Consider the following 19,076-nt stretch of genomic DNA (forward strand, 5'->3'; position numbering starts at 1 on the left):
AAACCATCAGGGGCCATTCTGGAATGAGGCGGTATAGAAATAATTGTAATCACAAATAAATAGCTTACAACACAATTCAGAAAAGCTAGAACAGATAAATCCAGAATAATAAAATGTCCCCAAAGTTAAGAATTCACACAAATACAGTACCATACAGTATCACCAGCATGCTGACAATACATCACTGCCTTGGGTTATAAGAGAGATTCTTTTGTGCCCTTTCCTGGTATCTCTTATATGAACAAGAGAGTACAAGTCGAAGCTGAACCCTAGTAAGACAGAATTGCTGTTTGTCTGCTAGGGTTCTCTGTTACCCCCAGGGTTGCACTACCATAAAGGAGCAGGTCCACAGTTTGGGGGTCCTTCTGGATTCATAGCTTCTGCTTGATCAACAGGTGAAGCCATGGCCAGAGGAACCTATGCCCAGCTTTGACTGGAGTACAAACTGCAATCCTACCTGGGGCAGGAGGACGTGCCTGCAGTAACTCATGCCCTCATTAACACCTGACTTGCCTATGGCAGTGTACTTTACATGGAGCCCTTAAACATAAGAACATAAGCAGTGTCCTGCTGGATCAGACCCCTGGCCCATCTAATGCACCAATCTGTTCTCAGAGTGCCCAATCAACTGCAAAAGGAAGCCCACTGGTCTCCAGCATATGGCCTTCAGAGGCAGTTACTTTGACATCGAGACTAAGCCTTTGATCCCCATGCCTTCCACGAATTGATCCAACACTTTTTTGAAGCCAATCAAGCTAGTAGCCAGCACCACATCTCATGGTAGTGAATTCCAAAATTTAAGTATACACTCTGTAAAAAAATTGCTTTTGTCTGTCCTGATTCTTCCTAGATTCAATTTCATTGGGTGACTTCTGGTTATAATATTTCGGGAAAGAGAAAATAGCTTCTCCTTGTCTACTTTATGTACATCATACATAATTTTGTACACCTCAATCATGTCCCTTCTCATTCACCTCCTTTCTAAATTAAAAAGCCCCGAATATTACAATCTTTCTTCATAGGAAAGCTATTCCAGCCCCTTAATCATCTTAGTCGCCTTCCTCTGAACCCCCTCTAGATCTGTATTATCCTTTTTGAGGTGTGGCAACCAGAACTGCACACAATATTCTTGATGCAGTAGCACCATTGATTTCCAGGTGAAACTCGAAAAATTAGAATATTGTGCAAATGTTCATTTATGTCAGTAAGGCAACTCAAAAGGTGAAACCAATATATGAGATAGACGCATTACATGCAAAGCGAGATATGTCAAGCCTTACTTTGGTATAATTGTGATGATTATGACGTACAGCTTATGAAAACCCCAAATTCACAATCTCAGAAAATTAGAATAGTGTGAAAAGGTTCAATATTCTAGGCTCAAAGTGTCCCACTCTAATCAGCTAATGAATCCGTAACACCTGCAAAGGGTTCCTGAGCCTTTAAATGGTCTCTCAGGCTGGTTCAGTAGGAATCACAAGCATGGGAAAGATTGCTGACCTGACAGTTGTGCAGAAAACCATCACTGACACCCTCCATAAGGAGGGAAAGCCCCAAAAGGTAATTGCAAAAGAAGTTGGAGGTTCCCAAAGTGCTGTATCAAAGCACATCAATAGAAGGTTATGTGGAAGGGAAAAGTGTGGTAGAAAAAGGTGCACAAGCAGCAGGGATGACCACAGCCTGGAGAGGATTGTAAGGAAAAGGCCATTCAAAAGTGTTGGGGACTTTCACAAGGAGTGGACTGAGGCTGGAGTTAGTGCATCAAGAGCCACCACACACAGACGGATCCTGGACATGGGCTTCAAATGTCGTATTCCTCTTGTCAAGCTGCTCCTGAACAACAAATAACTCACGCCAAAAAGAACGTCAGAAGCGTCTTACCTGGACTACAGAAAAAAAGAACTGGTCTGTTGCCCAGTGGTCCAAAGTCCTCTTTTCTGATGAGAGCAACTTTTGCATCTCATTTGGGAACCAAGGACCCAGAGTCTGGAGGAAGAATGGAGAGGCACACAATGCACGATGCTTGAAGTCCAGTGTGAAGTTTCCACAGTCTCTGTTGATTTGGGGAGCCATGTCATCTGCTGGTGTTGGCCCACTGTGCTTCATTAAGTCCAGGGTCAACGCAGCCGTCTACCAGGAGATTTTGGAGCACTTCATGCTTCCTTCCGCAGACGAGCTTTATGGGGATGCTGACTTCATTTTCCAGCAGGACTTGGCACCTGCCCACACTGCCAAAAGTACCAAAACCTGGTTCAATGACCATGGGATTACTGTGCTTGATTGGCCAGCAAACTCGCCTGACCTGAACCCCATAGAGAATCTATGGGGCATTGCCAAGAGAAAGATGAGGGACATGAGACCGAACAATGCAGCGGAGCTGAAGGCCACTATTGAAGCATCCTGGTCTTCCATAACACCTCAGCAGTGCCACAGGCTGATAGCATCCATGCCATGCTGCATTGCGGCAGTCATTGCTGCAAAAGGGGCCCAAACCAAGTACTGAGTACATATGCATGCTTATACTTTGCAGAGGTCCGATATTGTTCTATTTCCAATCCTTGTGTTATTGATGTCATGTAATATTCTAATTTTCTGAGATTGTGAATTTGGGGTTTTCATAAGCTGTACGCCATAATCATCACAATTATACCAAAGTAAGGCTTGACATATCTCACTTTGCATGTAATGCGTCTATCTCATATATTGATTTCACCTTTTGAGTTGCCTTACTGACATAAATGAACATTTGCACGATATTCTAATTTTTCGAGTTTCACCTGTATATAAGGGCACTATAATATTGACATTTCTATTTTCATTACCATTTCTTGTTATCCCTAATGTTCTGTTTGCCTTTTTTAGAGGGAATGTATACTGTGTCAACACCTTCATTAAACTGTTTACTATTACCCTAAGATCTCTTTCCTCATCAGTCACTGCTAGCTCTGATCCCATTAGTTTGTATAAGTAGAATTTCTGGCACTAATATGTTGCATCACTTTGCACTTGCTCACATTGAATGACGTCTGCCATTTTGACACTCACTCCCCTAATATGCAGAGATCCCTTAGGAGCTATTTGCAGTTCCTTACTGTTTTTGCCATTCTGAACAATATAGTGTCATCAGCAGACTTGGTATTCTAGTACACCCAATTCCAGATTATTTATAAATATATTAAAAGCACCAGACCTTGGAGGACCCCACTAGTTACATCCTTCCATTGAGAGAAATGTCCATTTACTCCTTCTCTTTGTTTTCTATTATGTAGCTGGTTGCTTATCCACAAGAAGACCTGCCCTTTTATTCCATGGCTGCTAAGTTTACTGAGAAGTCTGATGAGGGACTTTATCAAACGCTTTTTGAAAATCTAAGTAGATGATATCTACTGGCTTGCCCTTATCCACATACGTATTTATATTCTCAAAAAACTCTAGTAGTTTGACTAGAATTTGACTAGAGTTTGACTACTGACTCCCCTTGTTGGGAGCATATAACACTGATTCAGCAGGTCCTGCACTGGTTATTTCCTGGGTACAACTTAAGATGCTGGTATTGACCTATGAAGCTTTTTCTGGCTTGTCACCTGAATACTTACAGGAGTGTTTGCTCCAGCTAGTATCAGCCTGACTTGATAGAACAGTTAGGGAGAAACAATTTATAATCTCCCATTTTTGAAAGGTTCAGGGGAGGTGTTTTTTTGCGTCGGTACTAGTACTTAGGAACAGCCTCCTGACAGAGATCAGGCTGACTGGTTTTCTGGAAAATATTAAAAACAGAGTGGATTTGGAGGGGCTTTTCTTAAGTTTATACCTGATACCATCTTGTTTTTTTTTCTTGCTTTTTGTGTCTTTATGTTTTTATGTGGGGATTGATGTGATCATTGTTACTGTGATTTGGACTGGTTTTAATTGAACTCCGTATGTTTTAATATTTTATATACTGTAAGCTGCTGAGAGTCAATTTTGAGTGCAGCAGAGTAGAAATATGATTGAGTGATTCATGGCATCAGTGTATATTTCTTTATTTCTTTATTAAATTTATCTCCACCCATCTCCCCCTAATGGGGGACTCTGGGCGGCTCACGCAGTCCATTAAAATAATAAATACATATCAGATTGAAAAAAACATAAAAACTTTACAAGACATAAAAACTTTACAAGAAAGACATTACCAAGAAAAAGTCCAAGAGGGAGATGGTTTCCGGGCTGGAGATGAAAGGTTTCTAAGGGACTAGCCATCCCACACTCAATGTCTCCCCTCCTCCCCCCAAGCCAAATGGCAGCACCGGGTCTTCAAGTCCCTTAACAACCACATGGTAACCCTTGTAACAAAATGCTCACAGTCTTTCTCTTAATGCTGTTGTTTCACTAAAAAAAAAAAAAAAAAAAATTACTCATGTTGGATACAATTGATTAAGAATAATTTGTCGGTTGGAATAAAATAGCAAAGTTACTGGATTTTTGCTATACACTAAAAATCATTTTGCAATGCTCTTCTTACATTGAAAGTAAACCAAAGCAAGCCATTTTCTATAACCGGTTTCATCCTAATGACTGGTTTAAGTACAAAGAAAATACTTAGTAATACATAGTACAAAGAAATCTTATTTAAAGTTCAGAAATTTGAACTAAATGACACGAGCATTTTAGAGTCAAAAATATTATAGTGGGTCATCCCCATCCTATAATTAAATAAAAGGTTACTGCTGTTTTAATGTAAAATACACCTTGTGCTTACTCAAAAAATAATAGACTATAGGAAATAAGACTGTGTAGCACTTTAGAGTTGATTTTCAAAAGATACTCTTCATAGCAGCTGCTTTAAGATGTTCCAGACTGAAATAACATTCACATCAAACACCTTTTGGAGGTCAAATCAGAAGTGCTCCATAGTCCTAATAGAAAATTAAACCTAAAAGTTTATTTTATCTTGGCCACTAGTATTAAAATCATATTGTAGCTCATGGCTATACAGAATTTTGGAATTAGACTTCTGTGTACATTATATTACAGTAAAGGATAAAACACAAATCTTACTGTTCACTGGATTCTTTCATACGCATATATTTCATCAGTCAAAATATGAAATTTAACATACGTTAGTATTCACATGTGAATGATGACTGTCTTCTCATATATTTGGAAGAAATTGTGTTCCAAATTTCTGGGTTTGTGTTATGAAAGCTGAGAATTACGCTTTAGACATCCACAGAGTTAATTTGATGTTATAAGTATTCAGGTGTGATTGGCAACATTTACCAAATTTAGACATTCATTCTATTGTGTTATATACATTTTAAATTTCATTTCCAATTCTTCAGTCCCATTTTAAAATGCCAAATGCCACAACAGTTATGCACGAGAAGAAGAGATCATGTGTTATTGGAAAATTTGTATAATGGGAAAGATTCTGTTAAAATAACTATGCAAACCAGGATATAAGGTTGATCATTTGTTACATGGTATGGACTTGCATCTTCAGCACTTGGAAATAATGTATTAACTATTTAAAACATACTTAACATGAACATTCTAAATAGTGATGAAATTTCTTGGTCCTTCCCCAGTTTTCACAACTTAATTGATCTTTTAAATATTCAGAATAGTAAAAATGCTTTGTATTTTTGATGCCTGACAAACTTTTGTAGGATGTGTTCATTATTTTTTTCCTGCTTATAGTGTGAAAGAAAAGAAGAATTCATTGAAAGAATAAAACAGCTAGATATTGAAACTCAAGCTGCAATTGTTTCACACATCCAGGAGGTAAGATTCTAATTACCTTAAAATTCTAATACCAGATTTTTATGATAGGGCTTCCCTTCTCTTGTCCAGATTATGCCTTTTCCTTATTCTGTTTATCTAACCTAGCCTGTAGTTAATTGTCCTATTGCTGTAATGAAGTTCATAGCCACCACCATTCTTTTAAAAAGAATGTCAGGAAACTAGGTAGCAATATCAAAGTATAATGTTATATATGATCTCCCACCTGAATGTTGCTTTAACAACCGTTAGCTCTTCTTCAGGTTGTGTAATCCAGGCGCATTTCTCAGTCACTGTACTCTTGTCCTGTAATTCTCATTATTGTATTTATATTCTGTTTTTCTCTTGAGAACTCCAGGCAGGGTACATGGGGTAGGGGTGTCTTGCCTCATTTTATTAACCCCACAACAACTGTGTGCAAGCTGGTTTTTTTAAAGAGAGCAACTGGCTTAGAGTCACCCAATCAACCCTGTGTTGAAGTGGAGATTTAAACCTCAGTCTCCCTAGTCCAAATCCAACGCCTTAACCAGCATACTACATTGATGGTTGATGTCATTTGTGTTGGTATGTTGCATTGGTTTGCATTTTAAATGTTTACCATATCGGGAAGAACTTGTATTATGTGGGTGAAGAAATAAGACCTTACATTAAAAGATCATTCTTTTTTATTTTTTAAAATTGCTCTTTGATTTTAAGTAAATATTACAAAAGTACAGCTATATTTAACTTTATAATTTAAATTTTATTTATTTTGGCCACTGGCTATTAGTAGAAAAACAAACATAGCCCATAAACACATCCATTTTGACTGTTTTAATATCTGTACTAAGATCCTGGATTTCTAATTTTCCTTTATATCCCAGCAACTATATTTTCATTAAGGAAAATCTAATAAATGGCTTAGAATGAATACAATGTTTCTTCACTAAAATAACGCACAAGTGATAGCAATGATTTCATTTATTGGCTAAAACTGTCAAAGGCAGGAGCAGATTAATAGGTGTTCATTTTGTCTGATAACTTGGATTCTCCAACTTTTTGGGTATCCTTCTCCAATTTGCCCTTCAGATTTAGTTATGCTGGGAATTCTAGGCTTTGTAGTCCCCACACAAAGTACTGGGTTGGGGAAGGCTAATTCTAAAGATTTGCTGATTTTTTTTATTTTTTATTTTTTTGCTTCTTGGGTTTTTTAATGAAAGCTTGGACTGTAAAGATTATATCTCACACAGTGTGCAACAGATGCATGATTACATCAGTCTTCATTTATTGTTAAAACAGGATAAATGTATTTATGCTCAATTAATATTCAAGTGTTTGCCTTCACTTCAGCTGTCATTATGTACTCTGTGTGGGATTTGTTTCACTCCAGTCAAGACTTCCCGATCTGATGCCCTTCAGATATTTTAAACTGCAACTCAGAATTCTCACTTAGGACCCTCATATTGACTGGGAATTCTAGGAGTTGTAATGCAGCAGATTTGGAAAGTTCCAGGTTGGGGAAGGCTCTTCGTGAAGTTAGTTCTCCTGAAGGAACAAAAAACAATCTCATGCATTACAGATTGGCCTCTAACTGTTTTCTCCTGTTGGCAGTCAAAGTGTTCAGGTTTAGGAAGAATAATTTGACAAAGCAAGATAAAAGTCCAAATATTCATATTGGCATAAGCAGATGTCAGTGGTTTATCAGATATTATAGTGGAAGGTTATTAGAATGTAATTTACTTAGCTGGCATTCTTAAACATAACTTACTATACAGAACCCTAATATGTGCACTGGAACTTAAAGTTAAGTTGATCAGCATGGGCAGGAACAACATGTGGAGATGGTATGCAAAAATAGAGCAAGCCAAGAGCAAAGACCATGGAGAAGAAATCTTAATAATGGCTTTCAGTCACTGGAGTGGGTTACAAAGAGCTAATGGTGATCTGGTACATGCAGTTCCAATTGTTTATGCTAGCTTCTTATTCTAGTAGGCGTGGCTAACAAATCTGTACAGTTTGGTCTGTTGTTTATTTATTATACCAAGGCCAGGAACAGACTTGTTGGCTGAATTATCTATCATTCATACCTAGAAATAAACAAATACCATGTTAATGGCTTTTTACTCTTTTTCTTAATTTCAGGTAACCCATAATCAGGAGAATGTATTTGACTTGCAGTGGCTAGAGCTACCAGATATGGCTCCAGAAGAACTAGAGTCACTTTCCAGAAATATGGTTTTCCACCTTAAGAGGCTGATTGATGAGAGAGATGAGTGCACAGAGGTATATGTAATGTCCTGGCATCCCCTGACTTTCCTTTTCTGTTAACCCTGCGTTGAATTATTTTATTAACTGTTTCTCAAATATGAGCTTATTTATTAAATAAATATATAAGAATTAAGGCAACCTTAATCTCTTTCTCTCTCTTTCCCCCAAATTAATATAAAATAGGTAGTGGCATTTTTCTGATCTGCTTATAATGTTAACATTAAGGAGTTAAAATCTAGCAAAATTAAGGATCCTTTCAAGTTAACTTTGACTCCTGGTTGATAAAAGAACAAATGCTTAGAAGGATTTTGCATTGTTCACTCTCCTGTATTTGAGCCATTCTGTACATTCCATAAATCCATCACCTATTCTGTTTAATAAAAGGCTTCCCCTATCTTGCTTTCACCCACCATTTCTTATCTGTGTATTGAGACACAAGAGCCTTTGCCCTTGACATCAACACTTTTAAAAACCTTCCTGTTTTCTGCAAGATGATCTCATGCTAGGGATGAAACTAAATGTGACTGCAGGAGGCCTATCTTGCACATACAGGTCTGTCCTCATGATACAAGAAATGGAGATGAGTGGGTAGTCTGATTTTAATAGCAAAAGAGTGTGTTGATGAGGAATACTAAACAATTGTTCTTTGCCTTTCTTATTTCACTTCCCCACAGTCTGTTTTTCTTCCTCCCCTAGCACTTTTCTCCTAGTTGGGTTCACTTGGTAGAATCTGAATTTCATGTACAGAAAAGTACTTGGGAATGAACCTGTGCAAAAGATAAGCTGCAAAATACAGGCAAGGATTTTTGCCCCCTACTACAATTGCACTTTATCGCCATCCAAGATAAGGGACTAACGCTACAGGTTGTCCCCAGTTTAAGAGTGAGTTCTGTTACCAAAGTCTGTCCTTAAGTCAAATTTGTATGTAAGCTGGAACAGTATTATTGTATAATACTGTATAAGTAGTTCAGTAGTGCCTCGAGTTACGAATGCCCCTCCTTACGAATTTTTCAAGATACAACCAGCTCCAGCCCCAAAAATTTACCTCTACTTGCGAACTCTGCCTCGAGTTACAAACCGGATCCGCGGCCATTTTCCCTGCTGCCACGCGGTCGCGGCTTCCTGTGGGTGAGATCGCGGTAGCAAGGAGACGTTTGGTGAGACTTGTGGTGTGTTTTGTGGCGTTTGGAAGGTTTTTGTGGCGTTTGGAAGGTTTTTGAGGTTTAAAAATAAAATGCATATGTTTCAGAACTGTTTAGCCGTATTTACATTGAACCTTATGGGGGAAATTTACCTCGAGGTGCGACCAAATTTGGAGGGTGGATTAGCCGTATTTACATTGAACCTTATGGGGAAATTTGCCTTGTGGTGCGACCAAATTTGGAGGGCGGAACGGATTAACCGTATTTACATTGAACCTTATGGGAAAATTTACCTCGAGTTGCAACCAACTCGAGTTGCAACCAGAGTCACAGAAGGGATTAAGTTCGTAACTTGAGGTACCACTGTATTCTGTAATTACCTTGAACCATTCTGTATTTATTTGAATCATTGTGTATTTAACTCAAATTTTGCTACATCAGGCTCTGTTCTTAACTATGGGTCATCCTTAAACTGGGTGTTCTTAACTTGGGGACTACCTGTACTCTCACTTTTGTGTTTTACATTGCAAGTATATGGAGATAGTAGTTGAAGTTTCATTTGTGCAGTCTTCCTTGCAGAAGATTCACTAGAGACCCATGCAAACTGTTAAAAAGGAAGTGTTCAGTTTACACCAGTATATCAGAAAATAACTATTTAATTTTTTTTAAGGCCATTGCCCTGTGCTATTGTCAGTATATCCCAAGATTATTTCCATACTATTTTTGTTAAAAACGTGCCTCAGATATACTTCAGTTTTCACTAACGCATATACTCTTACAAGGAAGCAGAGTTTATTTTAGCAACTCATGCTAAAACAGTGGAAAGGAAGGTAATAGAAATAGGCAATTCCTAAGATTTCAGGCTGTGTTTGGGACTTTTTAATCTGTAAATAATTCAAGAAACCAGAGGGAAATGGTGACATTGTAATTCTCAGATTGGATAGCAGCCATCTCCAATGACCATTTAAAAATTTCTAATTTGTTTCCTGCATGAAAATACTTCAATCTAGGAATAAGCATGCATGGTCTTTTGCAGATAATTGTATGCCTGTATACACTGTTGCCTGTACAGATATTGAGGCACATAATTATACGCAGCTTTTTATCTTACGTGTATACTGTGATAAGATGAACGTTAGAAGGAATATATATGCATGTGTGACCACTGAGTTTGCTGTTTCATGCACTGGTTCATGATACTTGGGGGAGGCAGCTGGTCCTGGCCCCGTATCCTAAAATGTTTTGTTAAATCAATATTTTTCTTTTAAGAGAGTAAAACCTCTAAGGAAAAGTACCAACATGAGTTGTTTCAGTGTCTTGTGTTCCTTCACATATTTCAAGAAGAAATAAGCCCAAGTATATGTAACTGAACTGAAAGCATATTATTTTCCTGTAATTTTACTGCCTTCTCCTCCTCCCTAGGGTGTTCATGTCAGATTTTAGATTACAAACTCCTCAAGGAAGTGATTTGTCTTTTTGTTATAACTCTGTAAAGAAACACATGCTAAATAAATCCAGCAACTTAAAATGGCCATTTTTGTTAAGAGCACAACTAAACTTTTTGTAACCTCTTGTGTTTGTGCCACAACAATTTTCTGTGTTCAAACCATTCCTTATATTTGGTGTTTTCTTTTCATAAAGCATTTCCTTGTATGAATGGAGTTAGATATATGATGCAGTTTTCACTCATAACTTTTAGTTTTTATTGTTTTTCTTCCAGTTAATTATAGATCTCACTCAAGACAGAGATTACCTGCAGTCCCAGCAGCCACTGAGTCCTCTGAAAACATCAAGTCCAGCTTCTTCCCCAAATCTTGCCAGCCGCCTCTCCAATGAGGACAAACAGCATTTGTCTGTGGAGCTTGCAGATGCAAAGGCCAAACTCAGGAGGATCAGGCAGGAGCTGTGAGTACTGCCATGTCTTGGTTAATGCAGAACTGCAAATGAAACATTTATCTTCAGTGCTTTGATCTATACTAGTAGTCTTTCATTTAGAAATGTTTCAGGATAGGACACCATAAAAAACGAAACAATGTGAGGTTGGCTCATTTCTCTCGCCCTCCTACTCATGTACTCTATACAGGCAAGCTCCCATACACTATCCATTCTTAAAGTTTGTGTGTAAAGAAATAGCAGAAAGTACACATTTGGACATAAGTTATTGAGCAGATGTAAATACAGGTGGTCCTCACTTAACAACCATTCATTCAGCAACTGTTCAAACTTGTGACTGCAATGAACAAGTGGTCCTTATGACTGGTTCTCAGAGTTCCAGCTGTCGCAGTGTCCCCACGGTCACCTGATTGCCATTTGCAACCTTCTTTGCCAGCTTCTGACAAGCAGAGTCAATGGGGAAGCTGGCAGGAGGTCGCAAATGGTAACCACATGACATTCTCACTTAATGACCTGTGGTGATTTGCTTAACGACTCCAGCACTGCTGGAATTGGTGTTGCTAAGCAATTTATGACTGCGTCGCTTAGCAACAGCAATTCCAGTCCCAACTGCCATTGTAAACTCAGGACTACCTGTATGACACGCAAGGTTTACAGGGAAGCCGTTTTCTGTATTTGTGTGTCTCATGGTTAGAAGTCTGTATTTTATTTCAAAAGACTGCTGAAACTCTCCTTTCCATGTAATGTATCATTTTCTCTGTGTTACAATGCCTTTAGGTGCATTTCTCTGCCTTTCTAATAGTTGTGGCCTCTTTTTCATTGGTCTGTGGTGCTTGCTGATTTTGAGGATTTAATAACAGGAAAACTTGAACCATTTCATGTTCCTCTTGCTGAACTTCAGTGATTTCCAAGTTTGGCAGAGGAGTTACTAACTAACTTGTATGAAATCCTCAGGGAAGAAAAATCAGAGCAACTTGTTGACACCAGACATGAAGTAGATCAGCTAGTCCTGGAACTACAGAAAATAAAGCAGGAGGTAATGATATCTATTAAATTATAAAGGACAGCTGTTACGATACATTGATCTTAAAGTGATAACTTATTCTGTTTTAGGATATATATGTATACACACACACACACACACATATGTAACAGGGGAACCTTAGAACCTTAGAAAATATTTAATGTAATAATGCTCTATACCAAAACTCAAATCCCTAAAGATACACTTGTGTGCACAATTTTAGATTATTTTAAGGCAGCTAGACAGATTCATGAAATGTTTCTCAATTATGATGAATGTTTGGTACCTGCAAATTCATAGCTAGGATAGATAACACACATTACCAGTATCAGAGCAGCAGTATTTGAGGCCTATTGCCATCATGCTCTGCCTGTAGGCTTCCCAGTGGCATCTGTTTGATGACTGTATGGACTAGATAAGAGGGCAACTTTTTGGCAGCTAGAGGCCCTATTTTAATGTTTTTAAAAATATATATTTTTGGCCTCTAAGAGCCATAGGGGACATGGCCAGCAATGCAACAACAGCACTATAGTGGATGCAGCTAGCATTTTGTATCTGCTTTGGCTAGGTTGGAGAGTGTGTGTGAAGATCTAAGGCTCTTATTTTTTTCACATGGAGGATCATAAATAGGATATTTATAATATCTCCAGTGCTGCTTGTTATTTTTTAGGACACACAGAAACAAACATAGATTTATAACTGTTATTGTTGTCTTTCTGGACTAAAATCTTTACTCATTCATATAGATTCATCCATATATACCCATCCAATTAAAAGTCCAGGTGGCCAGGCTGAGTTTGACTTCCAAAATAATGAAGGCTGGAAATGTACCATGTCATACCTCATTCTAGGTGCTGGCTCCAAAATACTACAATTCCAATCCACTTTGATAGCTTCTATCAATGCTTGGCCAGTCTTAGATTATTACTGTTCTCATACCTCCTCATATTTTTCCATTTGAATGTCACAACCTTATCCAGTTCATGTGGATTTCTTATTTTGAGAACCACTTCTTGTTTTGAGAACCATGTCTTATTTTCAGAACTATCCCTTGTTGAGTCTTAGAAATTTGTATTCTGGAATTTTCCCACATGCTGCAAGCTGAAATCTTTCAGAAAAAAACTTTCTACTTCTGTGGCTAGCTTTGAATGCATTTTATGTACTCCATCTTTCATATATATCCCTTTATCCCTTCATACAACTGAAAATAAATATACTCAATATATAGAGGTAATATGTAACAATATGGTCACAATTTTGGCCAAATAGGTGTACCCCACAGAAAATTAGTATATCTGCTACCAAATTTCTGTGAGTGTCCTGGATGCTAAGTAAGTGCTGGGGATCTCCCTGAAAGCTATGGGTTACCCATTCTTGGTCTGAATGGACCTCTGAGCTGATTCAGCAGTGATCTAATTGCATTATTTAAAGAATAAAGATTTACTGCTGTGCTGGTTGCTAAGAGTTATGGATATAGTAATAACCCATTGGTTTGATGATCTCTGTCATAACTTTAACTTTGTTTTGTGGGAATGAATAGGCATACAATACAATAACTTGTGCATACTGAAGATAGTATTATTTCTTAGCCTTGCTGTCCTTATTATGTTTCTTTATCATTAATAAGTCATTTTAAAAGTTTGCTGTACTGGTTTTACTTTATTCAGAATATTAACCTCATGGCAGATGCTCGCTCTGCTCGGGCCTACAGAGATGAGTTGGATTCTTTGAGGGAGAAAGCAAACAGAGTGGAGAGACTTGAGATGGAGCTGGTCCGGTGTAAAGAGAAACTTCATGATGTGGATTTCTATAAAGCACGTATGGAGGCAAGTTGGGGACTTAGTAAAAATTGGAATTTTGGCATTTATTGCTAATTTTATATCTGATATATTCTGTAATTGTTTAGATGAGCAATTACTACTTAATGGCATCATACTGTGATAACATGTTAGTGCAAGCACAATTCTTATAAGAACTAGCAGCCTTGGACAGCTTGATAGCCGTTGTTCCATTTAAAATGTGGTTATTTCAGTTGTTGAGTGATTTTATTTAAGGTTACTTTAAACAAACAGGGTAATTGTTGATTACTATTGACTTTCACTTGGGAATCCCAAAAGTAGTGTGTCAAGTGCTGGCTATATTTTGGATTTCAGAAAAACAACAAAAAGACCAAGTCTGGGCTACGTATGAAAGTTCATAATGCACTGTTTGCTGAAGTTAATCAGTTCAGGGTCAGGTCATTGCTTGGCTGAGATACTGTATAGGAACCACATATGTATGCCTCCTTGAATCCCATGATACGTATTCTAAATGCAGTTCAGTGAATGTAGAACCTTGATTATCATTCATAATAATCTAGATATCCATCCTGTGTTTTTTAATATAATACAGAGCAGTCCTTTTAAAGCAAACACATCTTTCTATTCATAACTATTGCTTTATTATTATACGTTCATTGACTTTTGTTTATTTGGCCATTTCTAAACTAACTTTCTAGAACATGGAGTTCTTCAAGACAACTATAATTCACTGATAGTATGAACTATTCTTTCTCTGACTGAAGACTCCTTGTAATACCACTTGTGAGCTGATCATCCTACACACTTAATTGTATCCTATACTGGATAGAGTTTCTGGAAAACCTGGATAGAACATGTCATTCCAGGCCCCTCTGCCAGCCTACAAATATAAGCACACCTCTAGCTTTCTCCTCACTGTAGTACAAGAAGCTGGTTCAAGAGTGTGAATACAGTTGATACTTCAGCCCAGGTTGCTTGTTCTTAAAACTGCATTATAATACCACTCTTCCCCTCTAGCAAAAGACATGGCTATAGGTAACAGCTCACTGTTACATTTGGAATCTGTGCTTGCCTTAAGTCCAGATGGTTAAGGATTCTGGTAATGAACAGCATGCTCATGCATCCTGCCTGACTGGGCTGCATGGTGTCCAGTTGCTCTTGGAAATACTCAAATTCAGATTCTGGTGTGTCACTTTTCTAGGAAATCAACATCCATAAGACAACTCCAAATCCTGGTTTCAGATTCTCATTTCTGAAGAAGTGTCAAAACAGAAGTTTAGATCTGGGTGTAATACTATATATTTCTGTTTGTTAAGTTTCTGGTAGTTTACCTGTGCCCAACAGGGGATGAACCAACCCCAAGTGATCAGGGAGAGTTTGCCGAAATATTGCTCTTTACCAGTAAGTTAGATTGATCAACAGTTGTGGCTTTGTGTTTTAAGTGAACACTGCCATTTGTTTTCTGAAAAAACAACTATATCAGTCTTTTACATTTCCAAGGAGCTGTCATCTTGCTTCTAGATAAAAAATGTTGATGCTGAATACCAGTATAAAATTAATTTCTTAAGGAGCAAACATTTATCACTAAAGTGGTACCATTTAATAAAGTTTCATTTGTAGTTGCAAGTAGGAATAGAATTTTGCTTTCATTTAATGTTCTTTTCTGTAGAATGGCTAAAGTGTCTGCAGTCTTCAGGCTACCTGTGGTGTAATCCCATTTTATTGTGTACTTTTCTCAGGCGTGCAAGAAGATGAGCTGCAGAAACAGAGGCTAGCTACAGTATTTCTTTCATCCCTGATACTATTAGAATTCATCAACTCATGCTGTTCAGTAAAAGTACTGGCTGTGTCTTTGCTCTCAAATTGATTAACAGATTAAAACATTTCATTTGGGGGGCGGAGCTTGCTGGGAAGAAGTAATAAATGGTCCAGCACTGCATCCTGTCATCTCATGTACAACTGATAATTGCAACTGATAATTGACAACAGAACTCTGAGATAATTTTTGAGAACAGTTGCTAGTATTTCACCAGACACAATTGGATTTCATCCTTTTATCTTAATTATTCTCATAGGAATGTAGGAGGGGGGCTTTTTCCATTCTTGTAGAAAAATACATATAAAAATTACTTTTACACTCTAGCTCTAGCTTCCAATTCATTCATTCATTCATTCAATTTGTATACTGCCCATCTCCCCCAGCGGGTGACTCTGGGCAGCTCACAATGAAAGTAAAACCCACAAACAGTTAAAAAAATAAATACCCCATTAATTAAAATTAATTAATTAATTAAAAAGTCAAACTATAAAAACAAGTCCTATACATAAAAAACTAAAAACATTCAAAATGATGGGGGAGTATAATAATACTTTTGCTGATCTAACTAAATTCTTTGCTTTGAACTCAATATTTAAAAAATTCTATAGATATAACATTACTTTTCTAGATCATCCATTGCCTACAGAAAAATATTTTATAGTATGCTATTGATACTCATATTAAACCAATATTATTAAAATTGTTTGGCATTTGAAACTAAATGGCTAACTTAGCTAAATCCACTTTGTGAATTTTTTTTAATTGCAGGAGCTTAGAGAAGACAACATCGTATTAATTGAAACAAAAACAATGTTGGAAGAACAGTTGATGATAGCAAGAGCTCGTGGTGATAAATTGCATGAAATTGAAAAAGAAAATTTGCAGTTAAAATCCAAACTTCATGACATAGAACTGGTACATTGTGATATTCTTAATTATTGGCAGAATTTCTTTTCAAGCTAATTATTTTTCAGGGGACTGAACAATGATTTCATACCAAGAAGAAGCTTAACTGTCTTTGAAACAGTGCAGTGATTTTTGAAAATACTGAGAATCAAATTGACACTGGCTTTAAAGTATGAAGTGATACTTGTGTGTAAAGTTTGCGTATTTTGTAGTAATATATTTCATAGAAGAGACTAAATGTTTAATCATTACATTAAGGATTAGAGCCTTATCAGATTGCAATCTTTGTGGCTGAAGAAATTTTTTAAAATGCATGAATTAAGAATAAAGTATTTCCCACATAATCTCGCTCAAGCCCATAATAAAAGGCTTACTCTCAGAATGCTGATGTCAGACAAAATATTTTCCAAAATACATTAAGCTTATGAGGTGTGGGAAGGCAAAATGGGTTTGTAAGAAGCTATGGAGCCTCAGTGTTCTGAGGCAATATGATAGGAATATAGGAGGCAAATGATTAACTTTTGCTTCATACCTTCTTTGTGAGCTATCTAGTTGACCAAAATGGGAAGTAGGATGCTGGCTAAGACAAATTTTATGTACAATCCATCATGGCTTTCTTCCATACTTAAATTAAGAGAAGCATTGTTTGAAAACATAGGAATAGTTGCCCTGATCTACTCAATTTGTCACTCATCACTAATATAAGGAGTTTATGTTCTTTAAGCTACATTTGGATTCTATCATTATGTTTTCTTTTTATTCTTATGTGTATTAGGTTGGTTCTGCTGATATTTACATAGTAGATGCACCTTTCATTAGGGAAAACCAGGCAAGATATGATTTTACAGCCATAATTTCATATGTTTTTTCAGGCTGAGCACTAGATGTTCTTCCACCAAACTGGTGGGAGATGAACATTGATATCTTGGTCAGGATAAACTTCAGCTCCCTACTCTAGCAGGCTAAATAAATCGTAAATGTTGCCTTCACTGCATAGCTTCCCTTTGTAGACATAAATGTCCATAATCCAAGCTAGATTATAAAACTATGTGCCCTGTCCTCCATTAGGACAGGGATACTGACAAGAAGAGAATTGAAGAGCTGCTGGAAGAAAACATGGTGCTAGAAATTGCACAGAAACAAAGTATGAATGAGTCAGTACATCTCGGCAAGGAACTGGAACAACTGTCAAAGAGTACAGATCTCTCAGATAGTAAGTATTACAGACCAAATTGCTAGTCCTAAAGTTATATGTATCTGATTTTTGTATATTAATTCAGAATTAGTAGTGGGGGGGAAAAGGAGTTTCCTATAGTGAACCTAAGTTCATATATTCCAAAAGTAATCAAAAGCAATAAGTATTCCTATCTTATGGGATATTTTTCTTTTCCTTTCTCATTTTTAAGAAAGGACTTGTTTTACTTCATTATTCAGAATGACCTATTTTTACCTCATTATGCAGAATGAGGTACCCTACATTAAGCTGGGCTTCCCTTAAAGTCCATAATAATGGGTTTAATGGTGATTTTTTTTAATTAGTTGTGGTAGAATGGCATTTGAATAAAATAATAAATAGGCATCAATATTAAGGCTGACTAGAGTGTACCTTAACCCCCTATTTTTAAATGGATTTTATTTAAATAAATTAAAATTCTTAATAAATATAAATTTAAAAAGTTTTTATTTAAATTAGTCATTTCTAATCATCAGATTAAGAAATAGCTTTATCAACTTGGAAATGGATCCATGTTTGCAAATGTGTTTATAGTTGGGCATTCTGGATATTGTATTTCAACAGCAAGGAAATCTTTTGTCTTTGAGTTGAATGAATGTGCATCAAGTCGCATCTTGAAACTTGAGAAGGATAACCAGAGCCTGCAAAATATCATCCAGGAACTCAGAGATGCATCTGTAGCCACTGAAGAGAATAGCCTCAAATTTGTAGAACTACAAAATGAGAATCAACAGCTTGGCCAAAAGGTAAATAACATAATTTATATTTATAGTCAGCTTATCAAGTGTATTTGGAAGTTAGGCCTTATCTACCACAAGACGTGGTGCTGGCTACCAGCTTGGCTGGCTTTCAAAAACGGGTTGGATAAATTCATGGAAATCATGGGGATCAATGGCTGTTGGCCTTGATGGCAGTGTGATTGCTCCTGAAGGCCATCTGCTAGGAGATGAATGGGCTTCTTCTTGCTCTTGGTTGGCCACTGTGAGAACAGATTGCTGGACTAGATAGGCCAGGGGTCGTTAGGTATTCTGTCTCTTTTTGTACCTATTAGAGAAACTACTTAGTTCTTATTTGGTCCTCTTAGTTCCTGATCACTGATTGACAGCATGTTTTGAAGGTAGGAACAGATCTTACCATTTCCTGTACTCATCTTAGTTCTGCATCTGCTTTGCACTGAGAGCAAAAACAATTTGCAAATTCTAATTCGTATATTTTTGTGCAGTTCATACAGGGCAATTTTCTACTTAAAAAA

At 37.1% G+C, this 19,076-nt stretch overlaps 1 protein-coding gene across 2 annotated transcripts in view; it reads left to right on the top strand.

Annotated features, from left to right (window-relative positions):
- Positions 1-19,076, top strand: part of CCDC88C (coiled-coil and HOOK domain protein 88C) — a 106,390-nt gene that overhangs the window by 48,576 nt on the left and 38,738 nt on the right. For both annotated transcript variants that reach the window (XM_088145231.1, XM_015888880.3), the window contains 8 exons: positions 5,680-5,763; positions 7,882-8,022; positions 10,870-11,054; positions 11,997-12,078; positions 13,734-13,892; positions 16,453-16,599; positions 17,659-17,803; positions 18,389-18,570. In XM_088145231.1, the coding sequence (XP_088001357.1) occupies positions 5,680-5,763; positions 7,882-8,022; positions 10,870-11,054; positions 11,997-12,078; positions 13,734-13,892; positions 16,453-16,599; positions 17,659-17,803; positions 18,389-18,570 (1,125 nt within the window). The remainder of the gene's footprint in view (positions 1-5,679; positions 5,764-7,881; positions 8,023-10,869; positions 11,055-11,996; positions 12,079-13,733; positions 13,893-16,452; positions 16,600-17,658; positions 17,804-18,388; positions 18,571-19,076) is intronic.

This window comes from Python bivittatus, unplaced genomic scaffold (assembly GCF_059951505.1).
Source record: "Python bivittatus isolate LINGU-HERP-01145 unplaced genomic scaffold, Pbiv_v1 ctg000480_np1212, whole genome shotgun sequence".
Classification (NCBI taxonomy): Eukaryota; Metazoa; Chordata; class Lepidosauria; order Squamata; family Pythonidae; genus Python; species Python bivittatus.